Here is a 16165-nt window from a genome sequence, read left to right on the forward strand (position 1 = left end):
GGGCTAGTAAGATGGGGGTGGGGGAGAGGAGAGAGGGAGAGACACACACACACACACACACACACTGAGTATGGATGAGAATAGAATGGACCAGGAAGAGCTTATGGACACTTCATTTGAGGCCCAGGAAATGGCTGACTGGAGTTAGTAGCCGAGCTGAGGCCAAAGGTAAGAAATGATTAGTAAAAAGATGACCTTCTTAGGGCAGCCAAGGCCCTGGAGGGAAGAGAAGAGATAATGTTGTAGGTTGGACAGTCTGTAGGTGGGACTGTGTAAAAGGCTAATGCCCCCTGCTCACATCCCATTCCCATGCCACTGTAAGAAACTTTTATTCTAGAGGCCATAAGGGAGCCCATGAGATATCAAATTACCACAAACTTTGCATCTTAAAACACCTGTAGCTTTCCTATCTGACATAAAACTAACCATCCCAATCATCTATTGCCAAAAAGAATGAAATAAATGGCACTATTGAAGTAATAGTTGGGGAAGGAGTGTTTCTAAAATACACATTTGTCAAACGTTTCCAACCTCCCTCTAAACCAAGGCTTCAGACCCAAGCTAGAGCATACAGAGAAGAAGCGAATGATGTGAGAGGAAACCAACGTGTTAGACCCAGATATGGAACACCGTGTGTTGACGTGGTTCTTCAACTGGTCAGGAAAAAAGGGAATTGAGAACTCCTCTAGGTCAAAAGTCCCTTAAGAGTCTATGAAAACCAAATGTACACACATTATAACCTTATCTGAATCCTTCCTTGAACATGTGGTTATTACAAGTTTTTAAAAACGTGTTGGCAATTTAACAGTGTCACAATACTATTTTGGTTAAATAAAATGTCTGACTTGAAAAAGTCTTTTTGTCCAGTGGGTAGAGTCCACGTAGTGGGACAGGCCATCCCTCCTGATCAGACTGAACCCCAGTCTTCTGAAAGGAACAGGTCATTCTCGCCTGGTCCTGGGTGGCCCCCGACACACACTGGCATTTCCTCTCCTAAACAGTGAGCCCCCTCAGGACAAGGGCTTGCCCTCTAACCTTATGCCCAGGATGTGGTATATGCTACAAATGCTAGTAAACCTTTAATGCAGTGTGTTCTGAAAACCCCTATACTGTAAGTAGGACTGCTTCACGGCTGTCAATCTTAACATCTCTTCACCTGTACACAGGGGAAGTTCTGAGTCATAAGTAAATGTCAGTGCAAGAAGCCTGTGAGCGAACAAGTTCTTTTCATACGGCTGGGCTGATGAACACTTAATTGCATCTAAGTGCTGATGCATTACTCAAGGCAACATTAGGTGCAGGAGTGGACAAGTCCCAAGTTTCAGCTGTGGTACACAGATAAGTGTTTCTCACACACATTCGGCATCTCCTGCTCACTACCCCAGACTTATAAACCCAACTGCAAACTCCAGGCTGGGCTGCATTCCCTTCATCCCCTCCCAGTCTCTAGAGTTGAGTCCCTTCATCTCTATACACAGCACCAAATGATCTTGTCAACCACCCCAAGCAACCTTCCGATTCAGTGACCAATAGGACTTACTTTCAGCTGAGTTCCTGCACGGACTTAGCCCTCAGCAGAACTGGAAGCATGACACTGGGTTGGGGTGGAGAGAAGGCAGGACTGGAGTCTGTGGTCACGGTAGCCAGTCTGCTCTGATGTGCCCGCAAGTCCCCATGACGAGAGCTATGCTGGTATTTTAGACCTCACTTCTCCCATGTTCAAGACCCTTCACTTTCGGAAACAGAAAAGGCCAGAGGACAAGTCCCAATAAAGATTTGTGACTCACATACTAAATTAGGCATTATTTTGGAACATTTAAGATTCATGAAAATGCTTATTTAAAATTTAAAAAAATAAATAAATAAAAGGACGGGCTGCAGGATGACCAAGGTCCATCCATCCCTGGAGCCACATGGTGGAGTTGTCTTAACCCAAACATGTGTCATAAGCCACCACTGTCGTGACTGTCAAGGCCACCCAGGAGTCCCACATTGCTCACTTCCTGTCCTGCTGTCCACTGAATATGTAACCTAAATATAATGCTCAGGCATGACTGCACCAATGGCCTGGGAGACGTGCTATAAACAACTGGCTCAAGGTGAGCTTCTCTCCCTCCCCAGAGCTGGCCTGCTGTCCTGGCCTCAGCCTCCCTGGTAGGGGAGACACCAGGACGACCTTTTTCTCACAGGCACAAGCCCGAGGGAGGCCACCCCTCCGCTCTGGAGGGTGCAAAGCAAGAACACGTGACAAACTTTTTACATCCTACACATCTCTCGGTGTCTCAGCTAAAGACGATACATCCACACAGCCATCGACAATAACGTGTTCCACACCCCAAGCCAGATCCTTTCAAACAGCATCCCACGGACTAAATGCTTGGGTGAGCTGTACCCGTGAACATACACAGGTCTGACAGGATATACAAATTCTGTGGGTGATGGAACCATGAGGGGTTTACTTTCTTGCTTGTGCTTACTAATATTTTCAAAGGAGCAATTCTTTCTACTGCTAAAATACATTTTAGAACGTTCAATAAGGTATCATTATATAGATAAGAAACATTTCCAGGTTCCCCCAACAGTTCTCTCCTGTTCTCGTCTTAATTCAATGATATCCTTTCAGGGAGACTTCCTCTCCCACCCCATTTGAAACTGCACCTACCAACCTCCCTGCTTTACTTGTCCCTTGTATACTGGGGTGTCCTTGTGTTTGCACACAAACTCCCTGAGGTGGCGGTGTGGTCTGTTTCCTTCCCTGTTGTATCCTCAGAGCCTGGAACAGTTCCTGATACATAGTAAGCATTTACTCTATGATAGCTGTTGAAATAATGAATAGAACACATTTGTGTTACAAGAAAGTTTTTCTTTTATTAATAAGAAACCCTTGATGTTCAGTGCAAAATAACTGTTTAAAAAAAAAAAATGTTGTCTTTTTACTAGGGGACCATGAGAGAAGCTGATAAAAGCTATGGAAACTTCTCTTCCTGACTCATAGCCCTTCCTACCCCCACGCCACACACATAAAAATTAAATGCAACTTCAGGAGACTCTGAGACTATAAACTTCTGCAGGGACTCCATACCCCGGGGTGAGAGCAGCTGTTTAAAAGATGTTCTGACACAGCACAATGATTTCTCCCCTCCTCGGATGACTCAGGGAAGGTGTGTGACTCACTGGAGCCCTTCTGCAGATCCGTTAACTGGTTAGACGCTGAACGGCTTTCTTCTACCCCACACTCACTGCCTGCAGTGGGTTAGCTTCTTATTTGCTCATGAGTACTCGAGAAACATCCAGAGGAAAGCTGAAAAATTCCATCAACAATGTAGATTGCAAAAAAGGAGATTTGTTACCACAGTCAGTAGTGACAAATACCACAACTATCTGGTAAAGTGAGCTTGTTCCTCGTCAGCCGATAGTCTGAAGTCACAATCTGAAACGGAAAATGACTATTCCATAGAATATGGTTTCCTGAATTTTAATCTTTTAAAAGCAAAATAAAGGGACTAATGCAACCCACTAAATAGAAATCAAATACTCTGTAATAAAGACCATCCAGCTAGAAACAGACCATCTAATCAATGAAACAACAATCGCAGTTTGACTTGGAGTTTTATTTCAATGGGCACACTTCATTCATTGAAGGGAAACTAGGCTAGGTCTCGATGGGCAGCAGTCACAGTTATTAGGCAAGTAAATGCACCAGCACTCCCGTGCCCTCCTTTACTTCTTTGTGTCTTCAGCCTCATCTGGCTCTCTCTCTTGATGCTCTCTTTCCCATCTCATTTCTTTTAACTCTTGTCTGTATTTCCGTTCAATGAAGCGCTTCTGATGGGCCATCTGGGGGAAGTTATCTGACACAAGGAGATATGTTTAGTACTTAATAAAGGATATCCACGAGTGCAAAGAACGGCGGCAGACACACGCACACAGACAAACACACGCTCACCACACATACATCATCATGTTTTGTAAAATAGAGGCTAAGAGTGATCTTTTTTACTCTTCCGTTATTCATAAGCACATTGGAAGTCTGGATTGACATCTCTGCCTCTAATTTCAATATTGGATATAAAACCGAGTAAAGGCACCAAAGCACACAGCAGGTTAAAAGAGAGGCGTAAGATTCTGGAGTGTTTCCAAACAGGCAGGTGCTCTAAGCAGCATTCTCTATGAGTGACTTCAGGGAGACAGGAAGAGTGAAGGAATGTAGGGTCTTATAGATTGGAAAGGCTCAAACTAAAAGTTCCCTGCAAGCAATGCTATCATACCCTTTTTTACCAAGAAGGAAAGTTTCTCGGAAGAGCAAACCCGCGAGGGAGGGACAAAAGGAGGCCACATTCAGTCACTGTGTGCGGGGAGCAAGTCTATCTTTTGAGGACCATCAAAGGCCGGAGCTGTATTTGCAAAGGTAACGCATGTGGAGAACTCTGATTTGATAAAAGGAGAACTGTCACTCAGTGGTACAGTTTAGCTATATTTAGTCTGAGATCTGACCTCATGTAACAGCAAAGACACAATGAAAATTTGGATGAAGATTTAGCAATTCCACAATTCTCTTGTCCCATGACACACACACACACAGTGTTAGTGCGCCAATGAGGTGAGAAATCAAGCACAGAATGAGAAACCGTCATGGCGTACACCTGGCCAGTGACACACACTCAGACAAAGGTCACAAAGGACACATGCTGGCTGGCAACATATGGAAGAAGAAAACAGCTCTGTCTGGCCAGCTAAGGAAGTGTTCTTACAAACCGATTATTCTGCTTTTCACACACAAGGAATTGGAGGTGAGGGGATGTGGCTTGCCCAGGAAGGCAAGTCTGTTTACTTGTTTGCTGGAGGGCGGAGCATAAGGAAGTGTGTCTGTCTATATGCAACATGCTCCTAAATTCTTTTTTATCTCTTTTCTACACCGTGTCCCATCTTCACTACAGGTTGGAGAAGGCAGGGGCAGGGTAGAAAAGCACTTGGAAGACAAACAATGAATCATAAAGTCCTCGTGTATCTGAGAGCGAGTGATTAACAAGACCATGACACCATCACTTGAGAACTAAGACAGGAATACTATCTCATTCTATCAGGAATACTGAGCCCTTGCACAATGAATACATTTTGACTTCCAATACTGTAAGTAGTTAAAAAAATTGGTCAAACCAATCCCCCAAACTCAGTGAAAAGTTTCTGCTAAATAAGCCCTGTTTCTTGAATAGATTCTAATGTGTAAATGAGTTTGGACTAAAGTCTTATTGTTCATAGCTAACCACGAACAAGCAAGCTTTCAGAATGTATCCACAGCGCTTTGTTTAGAATAGCTTTACCACATGTATGTAGTAACATATATGTTTTGTACGTATGTGTACACATACACTACATGAACAGTGACAATCTTTCCACACTCCATCCCTACACTGGTATGTCTTTATGGATACATACTTATGGTGGTATTGTGTTCCCCAAAATATTGTGCACCCTAATAAACTTATCTGGGGTCAGAGACAGAACAACCACTAGATACAAAGGCTAGAAAATGGTGGCACTCACACCTTTAATCCTAGCATTTCAGAGGTAGAAATCCCTCTAGATCTCTGTGAGTTCAAGGTCACATTGGGAACAGCCAGGCATGGTGACTCACACCTTTAATCCCAGAAATTGAGCCTTTAATCCCAGGGAGTGATGGTAGAAAGGAAAGGTATATAAGGCGTGAAGACCAGAAATAAGAAGCATTTGGCTGGTTAAGCATTTTGGCCTGGTTAAGCTTTCAGGCTTCTAGCAGCAGTTCAGCTGAGACCCATTCTGGATGAGGACTCAGAGGCCTCCAGTCTGAGGAGACAAGACCAGCTGAGGATTCAGCAAGGCGAGGTAGCTGTGGCTTGTTCTGGTTCTCTGATCTTCCAGTTCACCCCAATACTTGGCTCCAGGTTTGTTTTATTAATAAAGACTCTTTAAGATTCCTGCTACACATACTTTCCTTTGTATCTCTGTTATCAGTCTTGAACAGCATTATTTCAACAGCTACAAAAACATCACACTTGGATATTTGGGAATCTGTAAACTGTTGCCAACAGGCCAAACCCAGCTCTCAATTGGTTTCTGTAACTAAAACAGACACCAACGTCTGACACCACCTGTACCTGTGTGCCACCATGTCAGAATTTAGTAACTGAGACAGATTATGACCTGTGAAGCCTAAATACATGCACCTGGTCCTTTACAGAAAATGTTTGCCAACCCTTGAGATACCATTTATTGATAAGCTTGCTTACTTTAATGTGCAGTTTCATTTTTCTTAAATGTTTTGCTATTATAAATCAAGTTGTCACGATTGCCGTGGTATATGAGCTATAGTTCAGAATCTGAGTATTTCCTTAGGTTGGATTCCTAGAAACGGAATCAGAACCAAAAGGTGAGAACTTCTTTAAGGACCTGACATAATGCCAAATTACCATCCAGCATTTAAGTAATCCACTCCTATAGTACTTTTGGGGGTTAGTAATTTTTCCTGTACCATCTGAGAGCTGAATATAAGCATCAGAAGCTGGGGGTGAAGGGATGCGGGGTGGGGGGTAGGGGGGGTACTCTGTTGTTTTAACTAGAAAATAGAATCCCACTCTACTTCAATAAATGATGGTGCATGTATACAAACAATCAATGAAAACAGTCTCAAAAAAAAAAAAGTCAATGTGAAGCTCTCAGTGCGGACGGATTCCACCAATGCTAGACCCTGGCAGCCCTGGCTTCTGACCCTCAACAGTAAGCCGTTGTCTGCCGATTTCCTCTAACCTTTCCCAGAACCTCTCTCAAGCCTGAGGACCCTGGGCCACTTCACTTGGAGCTCGAGTGTTCACTCTCTCCCACTCCTACAGCTGGTTCTTGAAGCACTGGCATGCTGTGCCCACGGGCCCTTCTGTGAGGCACAGTAGACCTTGGGACAGTGTCCCGACTCATGCCTTCAATTTACAAGACCAGACAGCTCTCTATACGGTGTTAGGCAACTGCAGTTTCTTCAAAACGGGCATTCCACTCTGGAGACAATCTATATCCCCAGAACTAAATACACTACAATACAGACATTTATTGTAGACATTGAACACACACACACAAATTAGTCACCAATCATGAGAAAAATCATCAATAAAATATAGCACACCCACAGCAGAAAATAGTCTGCAACTAGTAAGAAAGGCTGAATTGGCGCCACTCTGTATTTTATGACTCACAGGGCTGCCCATGACATACTGGACAAAAGTGAGATGTTTTATTATATACATACATTAGCACATAAATGTATGCAGAAGTATGTAGTTACCATCCAATTCAAATAAGACAATGGTTAAAAACTAAACAGGAAAAAAAAATCTCCCTGTGTTTATGTTTATGTCTACATAAGATTTTTTTTTTTTGGGGGGGGGGTTCCAGACAAGGCTTCTCTGTGTAGCCAAGGCTAGCCTTGAACTCAGAGATCCACAGGCCTCTGCCTACTGAGTACTGGGATTAAAGACGTGCACCACCAAGCCCATTTACATACTATTGTTTTATTTCATTTGTTTTGTTTTGCTTTGAAGCAAGGTCTCATGTGGCCCAGTCTCACCTTGACCACACAATATAGCTTCAGGTAACCTCAAACTCGTGATCTCCTGAATTGACCTCCTAAGAGCTGGAACCACAGGCCATGTGTCACCATGCCTAGCTTATATGACTATAAAGTACGGGGAAATATGGTCAGAAACAACATGCCATTCACAGAGGTCCCTATGCTGAGAGTAGGGCTCTATGTAAAGAAGGAAAATGAAAACCAAACCCACTTAGGAATGCCTTTGAAACATTACGTGTGCTTTATACATAGCACACCTTCTACTGTACTCTGTATGGAGGATAATTATGAACAAAATAAGATCACAGTCGATCAGAACCTAACCATTCTTCTACTTCCTCATTTTCCTTCCACAAAACACTCATTACACTAGGAAGGTATAATTATAGAAAAAGAGATAGGCTTACATTTCTCAAGTGCGTCCATCGCTGCTCCCATTTCTGCCTGCTGAATACTGTTGAATAAAATGGGGAGGTAGACTTTAAAGGTTTGCCTCTCCAAAAACACAAATTACAGCTACAAATTATTAACACTGATTTTTCATATCTCATGCATAAAATGCCACGTGATTACTTCCATCACACATTGAATTGCATGGCTAGGAATATACACAAGAGTACACAGGAAAGCCTTTGATTTGCACAAGCCTCTTTAAGGTATTTGTTCCACACTTCTAACACTGCAGCAGAATATCTCCCATTTATATTAGGTCTGAAGTGTTTCTTAAGTCTGAAAACATTCCATGTAAAGTTTAAACATGAAAGGATCAAATGTGTACAGAGAGAAACAGGCAAGGCACAGATTAGAGGGTTCAAAGAAAGGAGATAATAAATATAATTCTTTTACCTAAAAAATGGTAAGAATACCCACAAAGCTCAAGTGATAGGAAATGAAATGTCTAACGGCTGTGCTATACACACCATGACACACCTTACATATCTTAACTCTGCAGAGGCTGCCATTGGGCAGAACTGACCAGTGTAGCAACTGACAGAGTTTCCTCCCCTCGGCCAAGGCCCCTTGTGTAACGGCATGCCTGGCCCAAGGCTGCTTACCAGGCTTCACAGCTGGCTAAGAGAAGACATTAGTCCTCGGGACTCATTTTGCTCTAAGTGCAGACACTCCACATTCCAATTTTGCAATATAGACTGCAGAGCTTTGAAATACCAGGTAGGGACTTCCCTGAAGACACACTCAATGAAACAAATGTCTCCCTCTCATACCTTGGGCCTTTCCCACAGCCTATCCTTTCTCCTTTGAAGTAAACAGCCACAGTGTAGGTTCTAGCATGGGATGGCCCCACCGTCTGTAGAGTCCTGAAAGGAAAGAACATCAATTATGACAAAATGCTCAATTATTTGATATCATATAACTGACAAAATAACAAAACAAACAAAAAAACCTTATTCTGATTGCAGAGAGAGGGGAACATAAAAATAACAAGAAATAGGAACAAGGAAGTGGTTCAATTTTTGATTTGCTACATAGAGTTTGGAAATAGGAAGTCTGAAAAAATATCTGCATTGCATTTTATTTTTCTCAAATAGGAACAGTATCTGAGGGCTCATAGTCAAGTATTTTCCCCCAAATATGTAATACTTTAAAACAACTTCTAAGTGTGGATATTTGAGTATCACATAGTTAACAAACTTTTATATGAAGAATTGAGGGCTTTAGCTATTTTACCATGTTTATCACAGCTAAAAGCAATAAATGGGTAATAACATCTCAAGTCACACCTCAATGGTTTCACACCCTTTATGGATTTTTTTCTAATGTCTAGTATTTTATCGAAGAGATTAGAAAACATATTTAATTTCTGAAACATCTGTGATCATTTCAGAGATATGCTATAATGGCAAGTATATAACACAACCACTAAAAAACAAAGCTCCAGGTACTCCGGATTTAATGACAAGGTGCAGATTTCAAATGTAAAAAAACTGATAACTCATGGAAAAGGGAAATTAAAAGTAGCCAAGAATGATAATGGAATGAACACAGTAATCATGTAACTATGTAAAACAAGCCCATCATCTTGATAACAAGAACAAAGTCATCATCTGGTGGGAAGACGTATGGGCAGAGCGCACAGCAATTTCCTTTGTGTTTACACATTCAAGGGTGCGCATTGTGGCTTCTTAAAGGTAGTTTTTTGTTTTTGGTTTTTTTTTTAAAGGATTTATTTATTTTACTTTACGTGTATGAGTATTTTGCCTGCATGCACATATATGTGCACCACATGCATGCCTGGTGCCATGGATCCCCTGGAACTGGAGTTACAGAGTTGTGAGCTGCCATGTAGGTGCTGGGAATTGAACCCGGGTCCTCTGGAAGAGCAGCCAGTGCTCCGAACCACTGAGCCATCTCTCCAGCCTCCATTAAAGGCAGTTCTTACTAAAGCAATCATGCCTGTGCTGTAAGACAGGCGCCATCTTTATCACTGACCCTCAGTTATCACTTAGATGGAGAGTCTTTGAGACACTCGTTTCTCATAGCGTATTCATTATGCTTATCAGACAGATGAATAACCTACTGCTAAATATTTAGGGCTTTTCCCCAACAACAACAACAACAACAACAACAACAACAACAAAACCTGTTTCATACTGACAGCCACTTGCACAATTTAGAGTAGCTGGCCACAGGGTGACTACTCTTCTGACCTCTGTTTTACTGGCTGCACAAAAGCTCAGAAACTGTTGTGACTATTGTTTTAATGGTGTGAAGTTTGGAAAGTCCAAAGGAGGGGCTCTCAGAAGGAACACACCTGTACACATGGGTTTGCTTAGAACCTTGTGTTCCCAAAGGCATGGAGCAAACAGTACTGAAACTAGATTATTTTTAATTAATAAAGGGTATATATGTATGTGCGTGTGTGCCTGTGTGTGTGCGCGTGCGTGCGTGCGTGCGTGTGTGCGTGCGTGTGTGTGTGTGTGTGTGTGTGTGTGTGTGTGTGTGTGTAAAAATGAGGTCATGTAAGAATTCTGAGTGTTTGTGAGAAAACTCCAAGAAAACACAAGGGCCTTGTGACATCAGTTCCTACAAAACACACAAATGTTCTTGGAGTGTGTTTTCGTGTTCCTCCCAAGTGTAGTGCATGGGTGTGAGTTTACTTCAGCTGTTACTCATATGCCTCTATGCAAAAACATGTTTTTGTCATGTGTGGCTTGTCCTTGTGACTGAGCACTTTACTCATGTGATTCTTCATATCTATCCCTCAGAGTATAAATTGCCTGATGCTCTGAATAAAGATGGCTACTGCATGAGAGTTAGTCGGCTCACTTTAGCCCCTCACTCTCCAGGTTCAAACCGCCAACTACAGCAGTAAGCATATGCAGGTACCTATCGAGGCCAGAGGAGCATCTGATCCCGGGAGCTGGGTTACAGATGGTTGTGAGCCCTCCCAATGTGGGTACTGGGAACTGAACTCGGGTCCTTCTGCAAGAGCAGCAAGTGTTCTTAACTGCTGAGGATTCCCCAGCCCAATGAAACTAGATTTTGCTTGTTTGTTTGTTTTTTGTTTTTTGAGACAGGGTTTCTCTGTGTAGCTTTGCACCTTTCCTGGAACTCACTCTGTAGCCAAGGCTGGCCTTGAACTCGCAGAGATCCGCCTGTGAAACTAGATTTTGAAGCATCCCTAAAATCATGTATCAACATACCCTGGGAGGCAGTCATGTATGTAAATGAGTCCTTACTTTCCAATTCCCATCTAAAGCCCTTCTCAATCCACATGTGAACATCAACAGATACGAGTCGAATCTGTTCTCATCAGTACTGGTGTTATGTGATACAGTGACCCATTACTCATGCACATTGCTTCTGAATGTCTTCTGGCTACATTCAAAAGTGGAAGGCAACGGATTCCAGGAAGACCAAGCACTTGAGAAACAAAGTAGCAGCAGTAAACACTTGTTCCCTTTCAGCCTGGCATGGGAGACCTGACAGAGGCCAACAGAGGCTCAAGGGAGACAGTGCTAAGTAACAGACAGAGGCCAACAGCTTCCCTTGTACTCACGGGAGAGCACAAAGCGGCACTCAAAGGTTGCTACAAACAATACATAGCTCACCACCCCTACAAGAAATCATACACATAAAAAACTGTACAAAAAAACTACTTCCCCTGGGGGCTTGAGAGGTAAGGTCAGGGGTTAAGAGCACTTGTTGCTCCTGAAGAGGGTCCAAGTTCAATTCCCAGCACCCAAATGCAGCTCACAAGCGTCCGTAACTCCAGTTCCTTTCTGACCTCCACAGGCACCAACCACTCATCATATGGTGCACATACATATATGCAGGCAAAGCATACATATGCATATATAAATACACCTAAAAAAAATCAACAAGTACTGCATCTGAATTGCAGTACTTTGATCTCATAGCCTTAGCAGATCTTCCTGCCAGGCAGGCAGGAGGTCAGAGAGATTTGTACCTGGGAGAAAGCGGGAACAATCAAGATGCACCCACTTATAGCTGCTACGACAGAGCACTTCAGGGCTTAGCCAGCGTCTCCGGAAGTCTCTCGTCTCCGTCATCCATGCACTTTGCATTTTCCATCTGAGCCCACGAACAAGCCACCGAGAACACCCACCGAGAACACCGCGGCCATGGCCGAGCAGGAAGCACTTACTTGTACAAGGGAATGTCGGGCTCCTTCCCCTCGGTCCTCAGCGTCAGGCAACACTGCTGTAGCTGCGATTTGGGGTCGTTCCAGTCCTGGTTCAAAATGAACTCCTGTGGGATCAGACAGAGCGCTGAGTGCTGTGGCTCAGACCACCGGAAACAGAGCGCACAGCGCCGACAGCGCCAGAGCTCACCTTCAGCCGCGGAAAGAAGCAGACGTTCATGAAAGTGTGGACATATTCCAAGTCCTTGTCAATGTACAGCGCTGCGATAAATGCTGAAAAACAGAGCGCGGGGTAAGCAGTGCACTGCTATTCGCCAGAAACAGCAAGAGCTGAACTTCCTTCATTTTTATTAACCTTCGTATTTAATTGCACGTATATGTGTGCCAACATGGGTGAACGGAACAGAACTCGGGTCCTCCACAAGGGCCGTGTATGCTCACTGAGACACCTCCCGGTCCTTAGGGCTGAGCAGTATTTTCACAAGGTTTCTGACTTCTAGACACTTTTTTTTAAAAGCATAATTATTTCTTTTTTCTTTAAATAAAACTGTGCCCTTTATCACTAACACCAGAAGCACCAACGTAGATGCGTGGTTAGGATGCAAAATCACAGAACACAGAGACTGAACTGCACTTAGCTAGGGACTAAGTGAACAGTCTAAACTGGCGGTTCTCAACCCTGCTACTGCTGCGACCCTTAACACAGCTCCTCATGTTGTGGTGACCCCCACACACCATAAAATTATTTCCACTGCTACTTCATAACTGTACTTTTGCTACTGTTACGAATTGTAAATATCTGTGTTTTCCAATGGTCTTAGGCGACTCCTGTGAAAGGGTCATTTGACACACACACACACACACACACCCCCAAAGGGTCATGACCCACAGGTTGAGAACCACTGGTGTAAAGGCTATACCAAATGCTACAGTGCAGACTAGGTCGAAATGGTGTCTGGGAAAATAACCAAGCTAACACCAAAGAAATCAAAACTCGAGCTGCAGATCAGACGATGCCGGAATAAGCACATCTTTGGACCCGCCGTGCCCAATACCAATCTTGAGACCACTTGTGTACCAGTTCCAGGTTAAAGTTCATAAACAGGAAAAGAAATGAGAAATTTAAAGATTTTACCTGTCCAAATTAAGAACAACTCAATGACAACACAATAATCTATGTAACTGAATTAATAAGGGACAATTCCAAAGATGAGTTCATTTAAAAGAATTTTAACTAAGTAGACAAATGGTGCATTTATTTAAGAGACTGAAAGTATCTTTCATTGAGCTAAAATAAAAGTGCCAGTGCCATTGATCACTCAATTGAGTTTCACTTCTCTTCAGGTGTCTTGATTAGACAGTCTATGCTTTGTAAGTCAGCTGGTTTGCCCAGCAGACTTTAGGATTTGCACATAATTCCAACTCTGAAAAATACTATAATATAAAAAGCTCTAAGGCCCAGAGAATATTCTAGTTCTTTTGAAGTAATATGAGAAATAATAAAATTATGTGTATAATCCCTTAATGAGCTATAGTGGAATTAATTATAATGCTTCCAGACCATATCAGAAAATGCAAAAGATGGGGTCTGTTCAGAGTTTTGTACTCACTCAAAATACAGTTGGTAATTTCAGTAGTTAGTGAATAAGTTATCCCATCACCTGTGTCCCTTTATGAAGGACACTGGGTAGCAACAACAAACAAACAAACAAACAAACAAAAGATAACCACTACTGTGAGTCACAGTAACAAGTCTTCACATCGCATTACTGCTTCTCACAAAGGGATCTGGTGACCGAGGGTCAGGACGGCGGGAGGGCCAGCCACTCCTGAATATAAATTGAACAAAAAATATATTATTCACGTCTCAGTGAAAAGCAAAAATAAATAAAAAGTTAAAAACAAAAGAGGTTTCTTGGACAGATGTGGTCACCCATGCCTATAATACCAGCACTTGGGAGGTAGAGGCAGGAGTACCCAAGAAGTCAAGGCTACCTTTGACTACACAGGAATTTCCGGGCTAACCTGGAATATATAGAACTTCGTTGAAAAGAACTAGAAAAAGACAGAAGAGAGGTTCTTTAGCCAGAACATCATCATCATCATCATCATGAGAAGAAGCTCTAGTCAGTTCAACTTGAACCCTGAACGTGCTGGTTAAAAGCTTTACCCTGTAGGGAGTACTCACATTCCAAAAGGTCTGCCAGTGTCTTGGTTCTCAGGGCCACGGGTCTCTTGGTTTTGTCATTGGTGATGGCATACTCTTGCATGCCCAGCTCCTCGGCCACCTTGGCTTGAGTTCTGTTATTCACTAAAGAACTTCGCAACAACTGGTAAAAAGGAATGGGGCAGAGTTAGACACCACTGCAGTCTGGTCTCTCCTTTGTTCCTGTGTTGAAGCCAATCACCTGGACAGCGCGTCATGAAGGGATACCAGGTAAGGTAAGATCTAGGTCCTCATCCTTGGGTGACTACAACCTACTCCAAGTGCTTCTACCGTCTCCTCAGAAACTCACCCTGCTCTACCACCTCGACTTAACCCAACAGTCACACACTCAATCACTTAATTAGTAGCAGTGAGAAGACTTTGGGAGAGAGGTACACAGCAGTATGACTAAAATATGACTACTAACAGGTTCAAAGCTACAAACTAGGAAGCATTGAAACTTTAAAAAATCATGTTAATTAAATATAATTTACATCCAATAAAATATACCCCTTTGTGTGTACATTTACATTAATCTTAAAAATCTTACACATTTTTACCATCCCAAACAAATTTCCCATACCCTGAAATAATCAGTCATAGCCAATAATTATAGGGGGCACATCCACCAAACAAACCTGTTTTAAATCTAAAAGAAACATCATATTTCATGGTACAGATCCTAATTTTGATACTACATGACTTACGGAAGAGATGTTTCAATATTATTGAATCACCTACTTATTTATATCATTTTTATTTTAAAGATCTATATTATGTACTCCCTTATCTCAGTCTTTTCATACTCAGACACTTTATTTAAGATTTATTTTTATTTATTTACTGTGTATTTTCATGTGTGCATACATGTGCACTACATGTGCTTAGATGCCTGTGGAGACCATAGGATGCTGGAATTCCTGGGGGGGGCAGCTGTATGCCTCCCCACATGGTTATTAGTAACAGAACTCAGATCCTCTACAAGAGCAGCGAGCTCTTTAAACCACTGAGCCATCACTCCAGCCCCCAATTTCAAAATTATTTGTATATTTTAACCTCAGGAATTCAAACAGAAATGTCTCCTAGGAATTCAAGATTACTAAGAGGCCTCCAAGGATTATTTGAATAGTAATATGAGACACTGCCTGGAAACTACACAACTGATCCATTCCAAGTGTCCATAACAAGCCCACTTTCAGCATTTAACATGCACTAGGACAGAGATGGGAAGGGGGACTGGGGAAGCAGGCAGATAACAAGATGAGAACTCATCAAACTTGAAAGAACTGACAGAAGTATCCCCAATCCCGAAGACTCGGGGGAACACTGCACCTAAATCTCTAACTTTCCTCACCAGATGCACTCACAAACTGTTGGTTCCTGAACCCGGGGTCAGGAGGAAGCAGCCATGAGTCATGCGGGCATCACACCCGCCACCGGTCCAGAGTGCACTGTGTTTATCAGATGCAAGTTTTATGCTCTATGGCTCCACAGTGTCAACAAAGCTTATGAAAATCAAGATTTATTCTCAGTGCTTGATATTGAGTCCTTGACAATAGATAAATAAGGAACAATATGTTCTTAATTTGTCTGGCAATGATTCATGCAGCAGAAATACAACTTGATCTTCATAAGCCATGCCCGCGACTGAATTTGAGACCGTAACTCTTCGCCTGTCTCTGCTCCACTTCCTTCCTATTCCCCCTCACTACATTGTTTCTTCCGAACACTCGTTCTTTAA

The 16165-nt window shown here is 42.6% G+C and overlaps 1 protein-coding gene across 8 annotated transcripts in view; it reads right to left on the reverse strand.

Moving 5' to 3' along the window:
- Window positions 1-3592: 3592 nt before the first annotated feature.
- The window catches only part of Drosha (drosha ribonuclease III), a 119224-nt gene continuing 106651 nt past the window's right edge, over window positions 3593-16165 (reverse strand). For all 8 annotated transcript variants that reach the window (XM_006976109.4, XM_006976108.4, XM_042261401.2 and 5 more), the window contains 6 exons: window positions 14407-14548; window positions 12409-12491; window positions 12222-12325; window positions 8818-8910; window positions 8002-8048; window positions 3593-3851 (listed from right to left, as the gene is read on the reverse strand). In XM_006976109.4, coding sequence (XP_006976171.1) covers window positions 3721-3851; window positions 8002-8048; window positions 8818-8910; window positions 12222-12325; window positions 12409-12491; window positions 14407-14548 — 600 coding nt within the window. In that variant the 3' untranslated portion in view covers window positions 3593-3720. The remainder of the gene's footprint in view (window positions 3852-8001; window positions 8049-8817; window positions 8911-12221; window positions 12326-12408; window positions 12492-14406; window positions 14549-16165) is intronic.

This window comes from Peromyscus maniculatus, chromosome 15 (genome assembly GCF_049852395.1).
Source record: "Peromyscus maniculatus bairdii isolate BWxNUB_F1_BW_parent chromosome 15, HU_Pman_BW_mat_3.1, whole genome shotgun sequence".
NCBI lineage: Eukaryota > Metazoa > Chordata > Mammalia > Rodentia > Cricetidae > Peromyscus > Peromyscus maniculatus.